The sequence below is a fragment of the Hemitrygon akajei genome, chromosome 12 (assembly GCF_048418815.1).
Source record: "Hemitrygon akajei chromosome 12, sHemAka1.3, whole genome shotgun sequence".
Taxonomy (NCBI): domain Eukaryota; kingdom Metazoa; phylum Chordata; class Chondrichthyes; order Myliobatiformes; family Dasyatidae; genus Hemitrygon; species Hemitrygon akajei.
Window position 1 is genome coordinate 78,248,911 of NC_133135.1, and position 20,246 is coordinate 78,269,156.

At 42.2% G+C, this 20,246-nt stretch overlaps 1 protein-coding gene across 1 annotated transcript in view; it reads left to right on the forward strand.

Moving 5' to 3' along the window:
- The first annotated feature begins 5,304 nt into the window (after positions 1 to 5,304).
- Positions 5,305 to 20,246, forward strand: part of LOC140737242 (flavin-containing monooxygenase 5-like) — a 65,891-nt gene continuing 50,949 nt past the window's right edge. Inside the window, exon 1 of the mRNA XM_073063557.1 lies at positions 5,305 to 6,895. Coding sequence (XP_072919658.1) covers positions 6,587 to 6,895 — 309 coding nt within the window. The 5' untranslated portion in view covers positions 5,305 to 6,586. The remainder of the gene's footprint in view (positions 6,896 to 20,246) is intronic.

Genomic DNA, 20,246 nt, shown 5'->3' on the forward strand with positions numbered 1-20,246 from the left:
CCAAAGATAAATTGGCACATATTTTTCCTAATATAAACCCTATTTGTGACAGATGTAACACAGAAGTGGCTACTCTAACTCATATGTTTTGGTCATGTGTAAACTTAAATAATTTTTGGAGGGATGTGTTTGGAATATTATCTAAAGTTTTAGATGTGGATGTTCAACCCAATTCACTTACAGCAATTTTTGGGATTATTCCAGAGGAAGCAAGCAAAGGGTCTGCTTCCACTCAACATGTGATAGCCTTTTCAACTTTACTGGCTAGGAGAGCTATCTTGCTATACTGGAAAGATTCTAAGCTGCCTACTGTTTTAATTGGATCTCCTCCGTTATGTCATGTCTAAGCTTGGAGAAAATTAGAAGCCAGACATTTGATACATCTTTTACTTCTGGTGACCCTTTATTCATTATTTTCACATGATTTAATTTATTTTTATTTATTTATTTTTCTTTATTCTCTGGGGAAAATCCTTATCCGTGAAGGTTCGGAGATGACTGGAAGGATGTTTTTTCTCTTTCTCTTTTTTCTAATTTTATCCTCAATTGGACTGCTCAATCTTTCTTTTCCTTTTTTTTTTGTTTTAGTTTAGTTAGTGGTGTTTTTCTTTCCTTTATCAAATAAAATTTCCAATCTTTTTTTATGATTGTTAAGAGTTGTAGTTTTTTTCGACTATATTGTATATATAACAGCGTAACATTTTACCTATCTGATTTTGACAATATATACTTTGTTTTTTTATTGCTGTTTATATGTTTTTTGTATTATCTGTTTGCTAAACTTCTCCTCTGATTTGTATATTCTTTATTGGAAAATCAATAAAAAGATTGAAAAATGAAATGACAGGTTGGAAGTGTGCTCACTGCGGAGCCTGCACCAGCATTCCCTGGGTCTACTCAGTGGCTGTGGGATAACTCTGAGGGTGGGGACTCGAGTGGAGGTCAAATTGTAGGAAGGGAAATACCAATTCCTGAAGCACCCACCCCATCGGGGATCAAGGGAAGAGACGTTGTGTAGTGGGGAGGAGAGTGGTGGGGGACTGCCAGCAGAGCCCCCCCAAACAGATATACCAAAACCAGCAGGAGCAAACAGTCTGTAAACAATTCATCCGATGTCATCCAGCAGGATCGGCGTGAGTAGCAGCGCATCATCGGCGTGTGCTGGGGTTCAGAAGCAGATCCAGCAGTCCGATCTGTTGGTGTTGCTGGCGAACTCGTAAGCGACCCTGAGGAAGGTGTTGGCAGCTGTCACGAAGCCGACCATCGCAGCGGCCAGGAGGGATGACTGGAGTCGCACCTTTGTCCTGTGGGGGCAGGAGGAAACTCATTCCCGTCTGGTTAAATGCTGGGCATGTATACAGGATAAATCGGATTTACCTGGAATGGCAACCCAGCGGGTGTCCCCTGGGCCGCGCGCAACAATTTCTCCCTTCTTGGGGGGACCCGGTGGCTGTCTTATCCATACTCTACCCGAGTCCTCGGTCTCGGGGGGTTCAGTGGTTTCCAAGTCAGGCGATGGGGAGTGTGCCAGATGGCGGGACAATGGGGACCCCCCTTGGCCAGTTGGCCATGTGTTTAATTGGTCAACGGCCTGCTGAAGGACACTTAGCCACCCCTGCAGAGTGCAAGAGGGTGTCAGTGCGAATTTTTTCCTTGATTTGGCCATTCATTCTTTCAATTAAGCCCGATGCCTGGGGGTGGTGGGGTATGTGGAACAGCCACGCGATCCCCGCCTCAGCCGCCCAGGTCTGGGCTTTGGTCCCAGCGAAATGTGAGCCCGAATCGGATTGTACCTCCCATGGGACCCCATGGATAGAGGAGAGGTGCTGCAATCCTCTGATGGTGCCATTCTGGTCGGCCCTCTCACAGGGCATCACCACCAGGACACCCGAGTATGTGTCCACCATCGTGAGGACATACTGCTTCTTATTCTGTCGTGGGAGCGGTCCAATATAGTCGATTTGCCATACCCGACCCGCTCCCGTGCCGCGACGGATATGGCCTGGTAGCCCTGTGGCTTGACCTGCTGGCCGATGGGGCAGTTAGCTACAGAGGTTTTGCATTGGTTGAGTGTCAAGGCGACACCGAATTGTTCAGCCCAGCGCCGGGTGTGCCCACGCAGCTAGTGCCCTGGGGTCTGTGTGCCCACGCAGCTCGTGCCCTGGGGTCTGTGTGCCCACGCAGCTAGTGCCCTGGGGTCTGTGTGCCCACGCAGCTAGTGCCCTGGGGTCGGTGTGCCCACACAGCTAGTGCACTGGGGTCTGTGTGCCCACGCAGCTCGTGCCCTGGGGTCTGTGTGCCCACGCAGCTCGTGCCCTGGGGTCTGTGTGCCCACGCAGCTAGTGCACTGGGGTCTGTGTGCCCACGCAGCTAGTGCCCTGGGGTCTGTGTCAGAGCTGGAAGTGGTGCCAGATGATATTTGGGCAGCCTGGTCCACAGCGGCGTTAAATGTTGCCTCTTCGTTATCTTTTCAGGTATGAGCATCCACATGGTGCACAGAAATTTTTCTGTGGGTAGCCTGGTCCCAAATGAAATGCCAGTGGTGCTGTCCCCAGAGAGGATGCCCGTGTATTCCCCACCCCATGTCTTGCCACCGGGCCATCCACACCGCAATGCCGTTAGCTACTGCCCAGGAGTCAGTATAGATGTGGACTGGTCCAGTAGTGTTTTGGAGGGTGAGGGCTACTGGGTGCCAGCTCAGCAAGTTGACTGGAAGCCCCCTCCCCCTCTGTGGTCAAAATTTTGCCCATGGCGGTGAGAATATGAAGAGGGTAAGGGGTACGTGTAGAAGGGGTGGGCGAGGGGTAAGTGTAGCAAACTATGTAGACAGGACCAGGGAGAGGATACGTCATTGGGGAAGTGTAGGAGGACAAGGCAAGAGCTCTGGACACACAGTTTTAACAATAAGGAGTTTACTTACAAGGGGAGAAAAAGCTTGGGAACAACACAAGCAGCTACAGTATTCGTACAAACGTGCTTAGAATAGAGGAGCGAGGGAAAAGTCGGGTCTGCAGTACAATACACGGGAAAACGGTGTGGGAACGGAGTACAGGTACACATACAAGCAGGGGAAAAGTAACTACAATACTTGCCCCCCCTTTGGCTATGGGCAAGCACGGCTCTTTGCTAGAGGGACAACAATAAACGCTCCCACAACCCTATTCAATACACACCTTACCTGGAGTGAAGCAGGGTGGTCCCTCGAGGATGGCAAAAGAGACCGAGCCAAGCACATGTAGCACCCTTTATAGGTCAGGGGGCCAACGGTTTGGTGCTAGACAGGTTAATCCAATTAAGGTGGCCAGTGGTTAAGTGTGCATTGAGTAGTTGGGAGGGGCGAAATGTTGACTGGCAAGTGGTGTGACCTCCGACCAGGTGAGGGCAGTGCTGTCACGGGACAGGCACAGCTCTCTGGTTACAGCGCGCACACACGCACGCACGCATGCACACCCACCCACCCCTGTCCCGGCCTAGGCCCTGAATCAGATAACCACCAGGTGAGCCGTTGGGCCGAAGCATTTCACCTGCAGAAATTGGCCTGAAATTAATGCTTTGCTAGAGAAAGGGCAAGTGCATCTGGACAGTGAAAACAAGAAGGAGAAACTAATGTCAGACACAAGCACCCGAAAGCAGTGAATCAAATGTTGATTCACTTTTATTTTTGCTGTCCCAATGTTCTGAGTTACAGAGGTAACCTTTTGAGTGCCACGTAGGCACATCATTGCATGAAGGGGTCAAAGGAAAGCAGACTATACTGTTGCATTTACAGGGACAGCACAGTTAGGCAAATAAAGTGTAAGGATTACAATAAGGTAGTTTAGGTGTGATGATATTGGGTTTGCTGCCCGTGAAATTCTGAACTCGAAGATCTGAAGCCTTATACAATATAGCTAGCTACAGGTATGCTCACTAAAGAGATGTTATACTGTAGCCACCTACATTTCAAAGGCTTGATCATTCCCCTGTTGCAGCTCCATGGCATGTTTAGCTGCCAAAACCCACTCTTTAAGCATAGGGATTCCCCTTCCTCCCACTAAGGAGAATGCACTTCCAGCTGTTTAAGTAATTTAAATACAGTTCATTTATTTTTAGTGATACGTTTTTAAATTTAGGTAAATCTCTTAAAACATTTAAAACTCACAGAGGACTTGCATGCAGGTCGGTGACCAGTGGTGTGCCTCAGGGATCTGTTCTGGGACCCTTACCTTTCGTGATTTTTATAAATGACCTGGATGAGGAAGTGGAGGGATGGGTTAGTAAATTTGCTGATGACACAAAGGTTGGAGGTGTTGTGGATGGTGGGGAGGGCTGTCAGAGGTTACAGCGGGACATCGATAGGATGCAAAACTGGGCTGAGAAGTGGCAGGTGGAGTTCAACCCAGATAAGTGTGAGGTGGTTCATTTTGGTAGGTCAAATATGATGGCAGAATATAGTATTAATTGTAAGACTCTTGGTAGTGTAGAAGATCAGAGGGATCTTAGAGCCTTAGGATGCTAACGCTCCATAGGACGCTCAAAGCAGCTGCGCAGGTTGACTCTGTGGTTAAGAAGGTGTACGGTGTATTGGCCTTCATCAATCGTGGAATTGAATTTAGCAGCCGAGAGGTAATGTTGCAGCTATATAGGACCCTGATTGGATCCCACTTGGAGTACTGTGCTCAGTTCTGGTCGCATCACTAGAGGAAGGAAGTGGAACCATAGAAAGGGTGCAGAGGAGATTTACCAGTATGTTGCCTTATGAGAATAGGTTGAGTGTACTTGGCCTTTTCTCCTTGGAGCGACAGAGGATGAGAGGTGACCCGAAAGAGGTGTATAAGATGATGAGAGGCATTAATCGTGTGAATAGTCAGAGGCTTTTTCCCAGGGCTGAAATGGTTGCCACAAGAGGACACAGGTTTAAGGTGCTGGGGAGTAGGTACAGAGGAGATGTCAGGGGTAAGTTTTTTACGCAGTGTGGTGAGTGCGTGGAATGGGCTGCTGGCAACGGTGGTGGAGTTGGATACGTTAGGGTCTTTTAGGAGACTTTTGGATAGGTACATGGAGCTTAGAAAAATAGAGGGCTATGGGTAAGCCTAATAATTTCTAAGGTAGGGACATGTTCGGCACAACTTTGTGGGCCAAAGGGCTTGTATTGTGCTGTAGGTTTTTTATGTTTCTATTGTTATGTGTGAAGCCAAGCAGAGCTGCAGAATGGATGCTGCTAATAAGAGAGAGATAAGGGAGAGCCATTCAAAATGCTAATGAGAGAGAGATAATGAGAGAGAGAGAGAGAGAGAGAGAGAGAGAGAGAGAGAGAGAGAGAGAGAGAGAGAGAGAGAGAGAGAGAGAGAGAGAGAGAGAGAGAGAGAGAGAGAGAGACACTTAATTCAGTATTTTGGCGTCTGCACTGATACTGCCACGGACATTTGCTTTGAACCTGAACTGTTCGTTAACACTCCTGCTGAGACAACATGAAATAGTGAAGTTTGATGGACAGGTGATATCCCATCAGGGGTGGATAAAATAGCGAGTTTGCTAAGACACAGGCAGACACGCCACGAGACCCTGGAGAGAGCATTGTGCCCCCACAAGTTGGTGGGAGTTTGGAGGTCCGATTCGTGGGAATCGGCCAGAGGCTCACAGGTTGTAAAGGTACAACCGGTGGGGACCTGTTGTGTGTCCACCCTTGGCTGGGTGACAGGTTCACCATGGAAGAATGGTCGCATCTGGAACAGAGGGGTCACAGTCGGTGACCACAATGGGACAAGAAGACAACGGAAGGTTTGCCTGAAATTTCAGCTGTATCTCTCACTCTCTTTCTCTCTCCAACGGTGCCACAACAACTACCTCGAACTACACTAAACTGAACTGAACTCTGCTTCACCTGAAGACTGATCATTTACCCCTGGACTTCGATAGAGCTTGGCTGATTCCTATTCCCATATTTCTGTCTATATGTGTATGTTATCATTGCTAACCGGTTACATTTATATCCTTGCATTTAGTGTACTGTATTACTTAATTTACTAATAAACTTCATTAGTTTCTAGTAATTACAGACTCCAACGAGTGTTCCATCTCGGCTGGTTTGACAACCCAGTTATGGGGTACGTAACATAAGTGGGGGCTCTGTCCGGGATTTTGAATGCCAAAATTGGGACTGGGTGAATTGATTGGGTTAAATTCCCGTATCTGATTTGGTCATGGGAAAAAACCCCAAAAAAAGACAAAAAGGACAAACAGCAGAAATGGAGATTGAGGAATTTCTAAAGATACCAACCTTGGAGGCATTAGAGGATGCAAAGAAATCAGACTTGGTGAATGTTGCAAAACGGTTGAATCTTTGAAAGGGAAGCAGGCAATGAGGAGATCGGAGATACAAAGAACCATCGCTGAGTATTTTGTATCTAAGGATGTGTTTCCTGGAGGTGGTGTCTGAGAGCAAACCTGGTGAGGCTGCGATTCAGCTGCAGATGGAAAAATTAAGGCTCGAGCATGAGTTACGAGTAAAGGAGCTAGAAAGGGAGGAAAGAGAAAAGCAGCTAGAAAGGGAGGAGAGAGAGAGAGGGAGCGAGAAAGGGAGTTTGAGCTGGAGAAGTGAAAGATAATGCGAGAGGGGGGCCGAATGCCGGACCAAGGTGGAGGGTTCAAGGCGACCCAGGAGGTTAAGTTGGTTCCCCCATTTGAGGAGCCCGATGTTGATCGGTACTTTCTACATTTCGAAAATGTCGCTGTAAGTCAGGACTGGCCGAGGGTTAAGTGGGCTGTTTTACTCCAGAGTGTGCTTAAGGGGAAGGCTCAGCAGGCTTACTCAGCGTTGTCAGCAGAAGATGCAAAGAAGTATGATATGGTAAAAGAGGCTACACTCAGGATCTATCAGTTGGTCCCGGAGGCATACCGGCAAAGGTTCCGGAAGGTGAGGAAGCAGTGGGACCGCACGTATTTACAGTTTGCCTGTGAGATGCAAATGTATTGTGAGTGTTGGTGCGCCTCGAAAGGGGTCACTGGGGATTATAACAAACTGCTACAGCTACTGCTGATTGAGCAGTTTAAAGTTTGAGTCCCTGATGGTATGCGGACCTATCTAGATGAGAAAGATGCAGAAACCTTCGCCGCGACTGCTAAGTTAGCAGATGAGTACGCGTTAACACACAAAGCAAAGTTTACCTCGAGTAAGAGCTACCAGAAGGGTAGTAGAGAGGGCAGAGAAAGTAAGCTGGGGACCAGTGAGAAGGGTAAGGAAGACAGGAAACAGTCTGGCAGGAGGTCTCCTAGTTTTGTGTGCTTTAATTGCGGGAAAGCCGGTCATATTGCGTCTAGGTGCTTTGCTCTGAAGAAGGAGACAGGGAAAGGAAAGGTGACCGTACGCTGTGTTAAGCCGATTGAAATGCCGTTAAAAGAGGAGGAGCTAAACCGAGTTCAGGAGGGATGTGAGAAATTCCTTTCAACCGGGTTGGTATCTGTGAAGGACGGGTCACCCCCAGTGCCAGTAAGAATCTGGAGAGACACTGGGGCTTTTCAGTCCATAATCCTAAGCAGAGTGTTGGAATTCAATAGCGAGACAGATACTGGTGACGTGAACATGATAGAAGGGGTTGGAAAAGGGACCGAGGCCGTACCATTACATAAAGTATTTGTGACGTGTGCTTTGGTTTCCGGACCAGTCACAATAGGGGTACGGCCTGCACTCCCGATACCCGATGTAAATGTCTTGCTCGGGAACGACCTGGCAAGTGGGGATGTGTACCCAGCAGTGAAGCTGACTAGCAAGCCTGCCAGGACTGAGGACCCGCCCATAGTTTCTGAAGTTAATCCCGCCTGCGCAGTAACTTGAAGCCTGGCCAGAAAAGCAGCAGAGACAGGCGCCAGTTTAAATGAGTCCTGCGTTGATTTAGCTGAGACGTTTTTACCAGCCCTGTACCAAGAGGGGTTAGAGGGTGGTAAAACGGAGAATAGTGGAGCTAAGGAAATTAAGAGAGACGAGGCAAATTTAGGGTTGTCAAGGAATGAGATTTTGAGCCCTGCCCATAAGCTACCCCTAGGTGGACATTTTGGAGTGAGGAAGGAATTTATGGAGGCACGGAGCCAAGATGAGAAACAGATGTGGCAGCTAGAAGGTCCGGGGTTGGACACATGATCTATCTAGCTTGACAGAGCTGTTTGCAGTTGAAGAATTTAAGTGTGTTCCCAATGATGTGAGGGCAGTCCTAGATAAAAAGGATGCCGCTACCTTGAGGGAGTCTGCTGGGTTAGCAGACGAGGTTGTCTTAACCTGCAAGGTTGAGTTTACTCCGGAGGGGAGTTGCCCAGAGAGTACCTGGGAAGATCAGGGAAACTTGGAATTTGAAAGGGGGACTGGGATTGAAAGCCTAGGAGAGGCAGATGTGTGTGTGTGTGTGCCCAAAGAGTACCTGGGAGGATCAGGGCAACTTGGAATTTGAAGGGGGACTGGGATTGAAAGCCTAGGAGAGGCAAATGTGTGTGTGTGTGCCCAGAGAGTACCTGGGAGGATCAGGGGAACTTGGAATTTGAAAGGGGGACTGGGATTGAAAGCCTAGGAGAGGCAGATGTGTGTGTGTGTGCCCAGAGAGTACCTGGGAGGATCAGGGGAACTTGGAATTTGAAAAGGGGACTGGTATTGAAAGCCTAGGAGAGGCAGATGTCCCGTTGGCCTGTGTGCAGGTTGAGGAAGTACCTGTGGATGCACAGGGTACTGAACCTAGTGTTGAAGCTCAGGAAAAGTCTGAGGGGTCTGACTTAGTTGAAAAGGAATGCAGTCCTTTTGGGTCAGATGAACTTGGTTCAGTGAAGAAAGGGTTAACCCTGGCACCAGTAGAAAGTGAGGATTCTGTCACTTGTGTTAAAAGTTAGTGATGAGATGAAAGCTGGTGAGATGGATATTATTGAAGATATTGAGGGAAAAAGTGTTACTGGACTTCTGAATAAAATAAATTTAAAGTCGGGTTTGTTTCCAGGACTGTTGATCAGAGTGAAGGGACCGTTAACTAAACAATGGTTTGTTAACAAGATGCCTGCTAGTCAATTACAGTTTATTTTTTAAAATAAAGATAAACGACGTGGTGATGTTGTTCAAGTATGTGATTTGGAGAGGAAAAACATGAAGAGTTGTTTTGACCCAGAGAGACCATCTGCTAGTGTCATTAAGGAAACTAATCAAATTTAAAGACCCTGAAGATAAAATTAATAACTTGCTTGAAATTAATGAGTTGTTTGAAAGTTCAGCAAATGGGCTTAGTCTGGACAACATTGGTGATAAGCTAACACCTGTGAAGGGGGTCTCTGAAAGCCGTAACCAAGCTGATAAGCCAGCTGACCACGCAAGGGTTAAATGTTCTGTTTCAGAGTGGGAAAAAGGCCAAGAGTGAGCAAACATCATTTTTGGAATAACAGGATCTGATTTTGCAGGAATTTGACTTTTTTTTGTTTGTAACAAATCATGTGAAAGATAAAAGCATCATGGAAGATTGACTGTTTGAATTGGGTTTAAAAGTAAACTGGAGATTAGAGTTTGCATACACTTCTGTAATGTACCACATTATAATCACACATGTATTGGTTCACACTTTGTAATATACACCTAAGCTGAGAATTAACTCCACTGTAGGAAAAGAATTAGTCACTTATTCGGGTGTTACAACATTTTGAGGTTTATATTTGTCCGGCACGGAAGCCACTGATAGTTTACACGGATCACAATCCATTAGTGTTTTTGACCACCATGAAGGATAAAAACAAACGCTTGTTAAGTTGGAGTCTGATATTACAGGAATTTGATATAAAGATAAAACACGTAAGAGGAAATGAAAATGTCATTGCTGATTGTCTATCCAGGTGTTAAATTTAAAGCTCTCTGTATTAGCCAAATAGCTGATGACTACCTGTATATTAGAGTGTTTTTTGTAATGTGCATTCATGTCCCTAATTTTTACCCCCTGGATAAATTCTTTTAAGGGTGGGGATGTTATGTGTGAAGCCAAGCAGAGCTGCAGAACGGATGCTGCTAATAAGAGAGAGATAAGGGAGAGCCATTCAAAATGCTAATGATAGAGAGATAACGAGAGAGAGACACTTAATTCAGTATTTTGGCGTCTGCACTGATACTGCCACGGACATTTGCTTTGAACCTGAACTGTTCGTTAACACTCCTGTTGAGACAACATGAAATAGTGAAGTTTGATGGACAGGTGATACCCCATCAGGGGTGGATAAAATAGCAGGTTTGCTAAGACACAGGCAGACACGCCACGAGACCCTGGAGAGAGCATTGTGCCCCCACAAGTTGGTGGGAGTTTGGAGGACCGATTCGCGGGAATCAGCCAGAGGCTCGCAGGGTGTAAAGGTATGACCAGTGGGAACCTGTTGTGTGTCCACCCTTGGCTGGGTGATGGGTTCACCATGGAAGAATGGTCGCATCTGGAACGGAGGAGTCACAGTCGGTGACCACAATGGGACAAGAAGACAACGGAAGGTTTGCCTGAAATTTCAGCTGTATCCCTCACTCTCTTTCTCTCTCCAATGGTACCACAACAACTACCTCGAACTACACTAAACTGAACTGAACTCTGCTTCACCTGAAGACTGATCATTTACCCCTGGACTTCGATAGAGCTTGGCTGATTCCTATTCCCATATTTCTGTGTATATGTGTATGTTATCATTGCTAACCTGTTATATTTATATCCTTGCATTTAGTGTACTGTATTACTTAATTTACTAATAAACATTACTAGTTTCTAGTAATTACAGACTCCAACGAGTGTTCCATTTCTGCTGGTTTGACAACCTAGTTATGGGGTACGTAATACTATCTTATAAAAGATTTCCACATCACAAACATAGAGGATTTCTAAACCACAGATACAATTCCTTTAAGCTAAAAAGACATACCAAATTGCTGAAGAAAGAGTCGCCTGAATCAGAAATAGAAGGCAAAGAAATGGATTCTAGTCACCTCCTCTTTCTTTCATTCTTCTTGTTGTACTGTAAACATTCCTAACAAGCCTGACTGCTCTCTAACATCTATACTGTTTCTCTGCCACTTGGTAACTTCACACCAAAGCTTCTGGTGACAGAGACCCCAAACACCTACAATTAACGCTGTGAGGACTTACACCGAGTTCACAAATCTCCCAACTATTGATAGATCAGTTATTTCATGTGCTAAGTGATAGTATCAGTCTGGTCTGCAAGCTCCCTTGAACTAAATAAGTTGGACAGTGTTGTCTGGTTTGATACAGGCCAATTAACATAACCCCATTGTCTTACATTATGACATCATGACTATTATGTCATTCACTCTGTGGTTTCAGTAGGGACTTTAATGGGCTAGAGGGGTGAGGTGAAGGAAAGCGTAACAATAATATTGAAAGATTAAATAAGTTAGTTGGTAAGTAAAATATTGAAATAGAAGATGTGGTTTTGAGTTCAGAGTCAACAGTCAAAAAGTACCACTTGAGTGGGCAGAAGAAATTGCCCTAACTAACAGTAAACAGAGGACCATAGTAAATGTTTGTTGATCAGACCCAAGGAAGGTGAATATTGGCATTCACATGATACTGGACCATTGATTTTCCCCCCGCCTCCATCTATATTAATTACCTGACCTGGAGGTGCAAGCAAACATTTTTAAATTTGCAGATTACACAATACTTGCCAATAGTGTGAAAGTAAAATGAATATTGTTCATAAACACAAGTGATTCTGCAGATGCTGGAAATCCAGAACAACACAATGTAAAAAATGCTAAAAGATTTCAGCAGGTCCGGCAGCATCTACGGAGAGAAATAAAGAGTGAACATTTTGGAACAACGGCCTTCATCAGGACTGGAAAGGAAGAGGTAGAAGTGAGCACAGGAAGGTGGGTGGAGGGGATGGAGTACAAGCTGGATGGTGACAGATGAGGGGGATGAAGTGAGAAGCTGGGCGGTGATAGGTAGAAAGCAAAGGGGTGAAGGAGAAATAATCTGTTAGGAGAATGGACCTTGCGAGAAAGAGGAGGGCGTACCAGAGAGAGGTGACTGCCAGGTGAGGAGTAAAGATGGGGTAAGAGGGAGCCACAATGAGGAATGGAAAAGGGAGAGAGGTGGGATAGATATTACAGGAAGCTGGAGAAATCAATTTCATGCTGTCAGGTTGGAGGTTACCCAAATGGAATATGAGGTGTGCGATCTCAACCTGAGAGCGGCCTCGTTATGGCAGCAGTGGAGGGCATATGGACCATGGATGTGAATGGAATAAACACGGTTGTCCACCAGGAAATCCTTGTTGCTACACATTTCAGATATAGGCATCGTGGCTCCTAATGAATGGATAAGACCAATGATGGCTAGAGTTGGCTTCTCCAGATGAGGTGGAAAGGCATTCTTAAAAAGAAGGGCATGGTTTCTGTTAACTTTGATGACAAATAAAATTCAGAAATGGGAAAGCAAAACTGTATCCTGTTGCAAAAATAACAGCATCAATATCTTCCACAGTGTCATCTTCAAAGATGGCTGCTGATTCAGTGAACTGCTTCACATTAGGTTAAGCAAGAACGCGTCCAGATAAAATGCAATTTGGCAAATTGTCATTAGCTGTTGGATGTTGGCTGTATAAACTGAAAAAAGAGATAACGTCCACTCTCCATTGACTTGAGAATATTAATATTTCAGAATTAACAGATGATTGATGAAATAAACCATTTTACAAAGCACTCTCATACAGCACTGGAGAATAAACATATTGGCAGTGAGTGCAAAGTCAAATGCAGCATTGATCTGGTGAAGGAGAAAAACTAAATAAAAACATTTCAATTGATAACTATGTACACGAGATCATATCAGTGTTTGATAAAGAAAATGCATTGCAGTTCTGTTTAATCATTTGATTGGAATCAAAATGAGAGATGGTGCTTGAATGCACAGCAGTGAATTAGACAGGGAAGAGAAATAATATCTTGGGTGCCCATGGCACAGAAAAGAAGTACAGTACATTCTGGTTAATTGGGACACATCAGGACCAGGACATTTTGACCCTATTAAGCATCTGCCCCAGTTAGCTGAAGTTTCATGGAAAGAATTAAAACATGTAAAACAAACTTCCATTTTATTGAGTAACAAATTATAATTTAATTGAAATACAGAACAAACTGGAACACTAGCAACACTACTACAGTACTATAAAACTTAATAATTCATCAAATGTACCCTGCCCTGCCCTGTTCTTCTGATTAATGAACAAAATCAACACAGATGCCTAATGTAGATAATGGTCTGTTTCATACAATGCTAGTGACAACTGCATCCTCCAAATCTTCATTTTTATTGTAACGTTCAAGATGATTGTCAATATCATCAAATTGTTTGTAGTTGCAGTTGTGGAATCTTTTAAGTTTCACCCACAGCCATTTCTAGCACCTTCAGGCCTGAATGCTTGAAATTGCAGAGAGCAAAATGGTTCTGAATTGTCTTACTGCTTATATCAGTGACAAAAACCGCTGCTTTTTGGACACAAACACACGCAATTGACACAATTGAAAAACTGTTCACCCTAAGCATGGTGTAGTTTCTAGTGGCCACACAAGTGCACGGGCCTGACGCGAGATAGAAGCAGTTCCACGTCCGTCTCCTGCCCCAACTAAGCAGCTTAAAGTCCCAAATCAACAAGGAGAATCCCAGCTATTTTCCAATTACGTTTTGTTCTTTAAGAGTTGTCTCAAATAAGTGGCTGCCCTGAATAACCAATTAATCAGAATCCACTGCATACGACAGAGTACTGATTAGATTGGTCATGACTCAATGTTCCAGTGATCCTTGGTTCCTGAGGACAATTCAGCATCTGGATCAGGCTTCCCCAGCCTGGAGCAAAGTTGCACCAGTGAATGGAGACATTTAGTATAGAATAATAAGTAATAGAGGCAAATGTCGGAATGAACTGGTTGCAGATAAATTGCATACGGTTTTAAGGTTATATCAGCGCATGGTTAAAAATAAAAGCTTATCATTATAACAAACAGCAAATACATGTTCCAAACTCAAATAGTGCAGATGCCAAAAACTCTGAAATAAAATAGAAAAAGCTTACCACTCAGACAGCATATGTGTAGAAATAGAATTAACCTTTCAAGTCAGTGACTGGTCATCAGTTCATGGGAGTTCCTTCTGATGGAGATATTCAGTTCAGGGGAGCACAACTTAGAATAAGCATTAGACCATTAAGAAGAAAAGTTAGATGGCACTTCTTCACCCAGAGAATTGTACAAGAGCTGAACAATCTCCAGCAAAATGGAGGAAAAGATGGATTGATATTGACTGACAGTTGGCTAGAAAAAGAATATAAATGTAGATAGAGCTGATTTGAAATACTGTTGTATCTCACCATTCAGAGAGCCTGGATGATATTGTGGGTTCTAACAACAATGTCTGTTTTATTTGCAACTCTCTCACATTTGTTAAATACTGAACAATTCCTGAAGGCTTCACATGAGAATCATCAGATTGAGTCACATTCAAATGGGACACTTGACCAAAAGAACATGAGGTTTCTTTTTTTTTTGTAATTTATTTTTTTAATTGAAGTTCATCAAACAAATATTTCCATAAGATGTATTTCAGACATTGTACATATTTATCATATTATCATATATATCACAAAATCTCCACAAAGTATTTATCTGAGCTATACACTTATAGAAAAGAGTGGAAAGAAAAAACAAGCAAAAGGAAAGAACTATGTACAAGTAGGGAGTGATCTTTTTTTTACAACAGATTCATTGATTTGTGAGAATAAAATCAGGCCTATGAGACATTATGTAGTTAAACCATTTTTCCCAGTAGGAATCAAATTGTTCCAGCTTATGATTAACAGATGCTGTTATCTTCTCCCTTTTGTAAATGTCCATTGTAAATTCCATCCGTGTATTTAAAGTTGGGCTCTCCTGTTATAACCATTTCCTAGTAAGAGTCTTTTTACCAGCCACCGACAGTATATTCATTAAATATTTATCTCTTTTCAACCATTCTTGAGGTATATATCCAAAATATATGGTCTTACTCTCCAAGGGTATTTCACATTTAAAGATGTCTTGTAGGGCATTGTGTATCCCCCTCCAATAGTTTTTGATAACAGGGCAGTCCCAAAAAATATGATAATGATTTGCATTTTGATTTCCACAATTTCTCCAGCAAACAGGGAAGTTACCATCATAATGGGATTTCTGAGAGGGTGTAATAAAATATCTTATCAAGTTTTTCCATCCAAACTCCCTCCATTTCTGTGAATTGGTACACTTCCACTGATATCTCCATATTGTTGTCCATTCTTCCTCAGATATAATTATCCCTCCTTCCTTCTCCCATTTTGTTTTAATGTATGAAGTCGAATGTGTTTTAAGATTTGACAACCCCTTATACCTGCTTGAAATGATTCTACTACCATTATCTGAATTATATGCTTTTCTAAAGAGCTCTATCAAGCATGTATTTGCCTTGGTTACATTTTAAGCGTCTTATTAACATATTGTCGCATCTGTAAATACCGATAAAAATCTTGTTTTTTCTAATAAGTGTTTCTCTTAAAGCATTTCAAATCTGAACAGTGTTCCTTCTTTCATTATGTTGTAAAGAACTGTTATTCCTTTAGCTGTCCAGTCCTTAAATCTAGCATCCAATTTATTTGGTGTAAAATCAGAGTCATATGCACACCATTTAAGAATTGCAATATCTCCCTCTAGATTATATTCTTTTATAGTAGTTTTCCATATTTTAAGAGTCAATTTCACCCATGGGTTATCATAGTATTTATGTACCTTTGCAGGTTGGTATCAGCCAAAATTGCTTGTATGGGGATGGGAAGTACCCGCTCCTCAATGTTTTTCCATTGAGCGTCATATGATGGGTTGCACCAACATATCACCGCTCTCAACTGTGCTGCAAAATAATAATCTCTAAGAGAAGGCAAGCCCCATCCCCCCGTTTCCTTTGCTAATTACAAAGTTTTGAGACGAACTCTAGGCCTTTTACCCTGCCAAATATACCTTGATAGCATCTTGTTCCATTCATTGAATTGATTTTGATTAATCTCTATTGGTAGGGTCTGAAAGAGATATAACAGTCTGGGCAGTATATTCATTTTAATAGACTCAATCCTTAAACTGAGACTGAAAAAAGGAATCAGGCTCCACCTTGCCACATCTTCCTTAACTTTTTTATATAAAGGCTGATAATATGCCCAAATATTTGAAAGACTCTGTGTGCCATGCCCAGGGGTATCGACTTTCAATTTCTCTTGGTGGGCTATAGTAATATGAAAGTAATTGGGTTTTATCTATGTTGATCTTGTATCCTGATAATTGACCATATTGTTCAAAGGATTACATCAATTTAGGTAGGAGTATGTTGGTTGCCCTAGATAGATCAAAATGTCATCCGCGTAACAAGCCAATTTATGCTCTGTCCCTGATATCTTCATTTTGTTTGATGTATTGAGCTAATGGTTCCAGATATAACGCAAAGAGTAGTGGTGACCATGCACAACCCTGTCTCATGCCCCTTTCTAGGGTAAGACTATTTGATAAATATCCATTGATTTTAATCCTAGCAGTAGGATTGTCATATAGTGTCTGTATAGTTTTAATAATTGTGTCTTGGAAACCAAATCTATGTAAAACTCTGCTGTATAGTTTTAATAATTGTGTCTTGGAAACCAAATCTATGTAAAACTCTGTAAAGAAAATTCCAATTAACCAAATCAAATGCTTTTTCAGCATCCACGCTTACCACTATTGCTTCAATTTTATTTTTTTGTATATGATCCATAATGTGAAGTGTCCTTCGTATATTGTCTTGAGTCTGGCGTTGTCATATAAAACCTGTCTGATCATTACGTATCAGCATGTGTAGAAACTCCTCTAATCATTTGGCCATGATGGAGGTAAATAACCTATAATCTACATTAAGAACGGATATTGGTCTAAATGACCCACATTCCATTTTATCCTTGCCTTCTTTTGGTATAGCTGAGATTATCGCTTCCTTCCAACTGGGTGGCATTTGTGCCTTTTTTAGAGCCCAGTTCAGTGTGGGGAGTAAAACAGGAATTAACTCATTTTTAAATTCTTTGTACCACTCTGCCGTATACCCATCTGATCCTGGTGACTTGCTTAATTTAAGCCTACTAATTGCAGCTTTTAATTCAACTTCAGTTATGTCAGCAGTCATCCTTCTATTTTGTTCTTCGCTTAAAGTGGGTAACTCTAGGGAATTCAAGAAGGTGTTAATTTGGGTTATGCTTCCCCCTGGAACTTTGGAATATAGCGTTTTGTAAAACACTTCAAAAGCTTCTTGAATTTCACTTAGCTTATTTTTTATCATTTTCATTCTTGGGTCCCTAATTCTATGAATTGTATTTTCTGCTATCTTTTTTTTCAGTTTCCATGCCAGTATTTTCATAGATTTCAATCCACTTTCATAATGTCTCTGTTTCAGAAACATTAAGTTTTTCCTGATTTCTTGCGTAGCCAAATTATTTATTTCATTCCTAATTCTTTTAATTTCCCTTAATGTATCCTGTGCCAAATTCAATTTGTGTTTTTTCTCTAGTTCCTTCAGCCTATTTTGTAATTCCTCTGATGTTTTATTCCTTATTTTTTTCTTATATGAAGATATCGCTATAATTTTCCCTCTTAAGACCGCCTTCAGAGTATCCCATAAAATGGGAGGTGAGACCTCTCCATTATCATTAAAATTCTAAGTAGAGACCAATTTCTTTTTTAATTTGTTCCTTAAAGTACAGATCATTGAGTAGACTTGAATTTAGTTTCCAAATAGTATTATTTGGTAGTAGGTCAAAATCAACAGATAAATATATAGGTGCATTGTCACTTACGTCTATTGTCCCAATTCCACAGGTGTTTATTTTGTCTTTGTCTTTTCCAAATGTTATGAAATAGTCTATTCTTGTATATACAGAATGTGGAGCAGAATAATGAGTGTAATCCCTTCTGTCAGGGAAAAGGTCCCTCCATATATCAACATCCTCAAAAAGTGTATTAACTTTCTTATGTAAAGATTTTGTTTCATAGGTTTTTCTATTGGAAGAGTCTAAGTTTGGTTGTAATTGTAAATTTGAGTCTCCCCCACATATCAGGAGACCTTCTGTTTCCATTACCATAATATCAGTAATTTTCTGAAAGAAACCAATATCACTTCCCAGGGGTGCGTATATATTCAATAGAGTAACTGAATTGCCGTCTATATTCCCCCTTACCAGAATATATCTGCCTTCTTTATCTCCCATTTCGAATATTTTTTCAAAATTTAGCTTACTTGAGATAAGAATGCAACTCCTCTCCTATGTCCTGATTTATATGAGGAGAAAAACAGATTAGTGAAGCCCATTCTCTTTAGTTTTTTATGTTCATTATCACTTAAATGAGTTTCCTCTAAATATACTACATGGGCTTGTTCTTTTTTCATTTTGGATAAAATTCTCTTACGTTTGATTGGATTTAATAGTCCATTTACATTAAAAGAAATGAATTTTACCTTGTCCTTAGCCATCTTTATTTATCTGTCAATGTATCATTGAAATTAGAAAAAAATTTAATCAATCTACACCCTGAACAAATAAGAACCAAGAAACTCAAATAATAACAAAAATGGCAACGAACATGTGATTCCAAGGCTGAGGTCTCTAGTAAATGACCCTGTGTTGAGCTAGAGGAAATGTCTAGCTGTGGGGGATAACCCCTCCTATTTGTGAGAAGAGGGCCCCTATTTCAGTATTCATAAAAGTCAGTGAACAAATCCATTACACAGAAAAGATTTCCCTGTGTACTGCTATATATACATATATATATATATATATATATATATATATATATATATATATATATATGCACACAGAACGTGAGGTTTCAAGGAACAGATTAAAAGAATACAAAGATGAACTCGCACAGCAAATTTAGCCCCATGGACAGGACATCATCTAGCATTACACACCAAGTTACAAACCATAATTTCCATGATCAAATTGACTGTTTAAGGATCTCTGAATTAGGGAAGCAGTTACAGGTGAAACAAATGGGTTACAAATGTGGTGGGTGTATCTCATGTCAGCAGGGTATCCTCTTTCAGCCTCACAATTAATTACCCAGGCACCCTGTCTTGTACTCAGGAACACCTGCAAGATGTTTGAAGAAATCAAGAATAGTAAGTTTTAATATTTGCTGTTGGGACAAACGCCAAAAGACACTATCAAAAAAGCATTTATTTTTCCCTCCAGAGAAAGCTATGTGCTTTTGATTCTGGAGGATGATGGGGAAGAAGATCAATTGCATTAGGGGTTTCCACTTCTAATCAATAGTCTAAGACAAGAGAATCTGCAGATGCTGGAAATCCGAGCAACACGCACAAAATGCTGGAGGAACACCAAAAGATGCTGTCAAAATTGTATTTATTTTTCTCTCAAGAGCAACAGTTATGTGTTTACAAATCTGGATGGTGAGGGGTAAGGATACCAATTGCAATAGGATTTTTCACTCAAAATGCTGGTGGAACACAGCAGGCCAGGCAGCATCTATAGGGAGAAGCACTGTTGACGTTTTGGCCCGAGTCCCTTCGTCAGGACTAACTGAAAGGAAAGATAGTAAGAGATTTGAAAGTAGAAGGGGGAGGGGGAAATGTGAAATTATAGGAGAAGTGGGGTGAAGCTGAGAGCCGGAAAGGTGATTGGCAAAAGTGATACAGAGCTGGAGAAGGGAAAGGATCATGGGACGGGAGGCCTAGGGAGAAAGAAAGGGGGAGGGGAGCACCAGAGGGAGATGGAGGATGGGCAGAGAGAGGAAAAAAGAGGATGGGGGAAAAACTAAAAATATCAGGGATGGGGTAAGAAGGGGAGGGGCATTAATGGAAGTTAGAGAAGTCAATGTTCATGCCATCAGGTTGGAGGCTACCCAGCCGGTATATAAGGTGTTGTTCCTCTGCTTGAATCTCCAGCATCTGCAGATTTCCTCGTGTAGGATTTTTCACTTCTAATTAATAGCAGCTTCTCCAGCTGAAATCATATATAAATATCAGGTAGGGAAATTATTGGTCCTTAAATTGCAGAAGGAAGGCTTTACGGAGAAGATATTTAAATATGACATAAATTAATAAAGGGGGTATATAAACATGCCGTGTACATACATCTACTGATGCCTCGACACATCTTCAATGATGTTCCTATCTTGTGGCCCTCTCTGCCGCATCGGTGGCACTGCGGATGGCTCT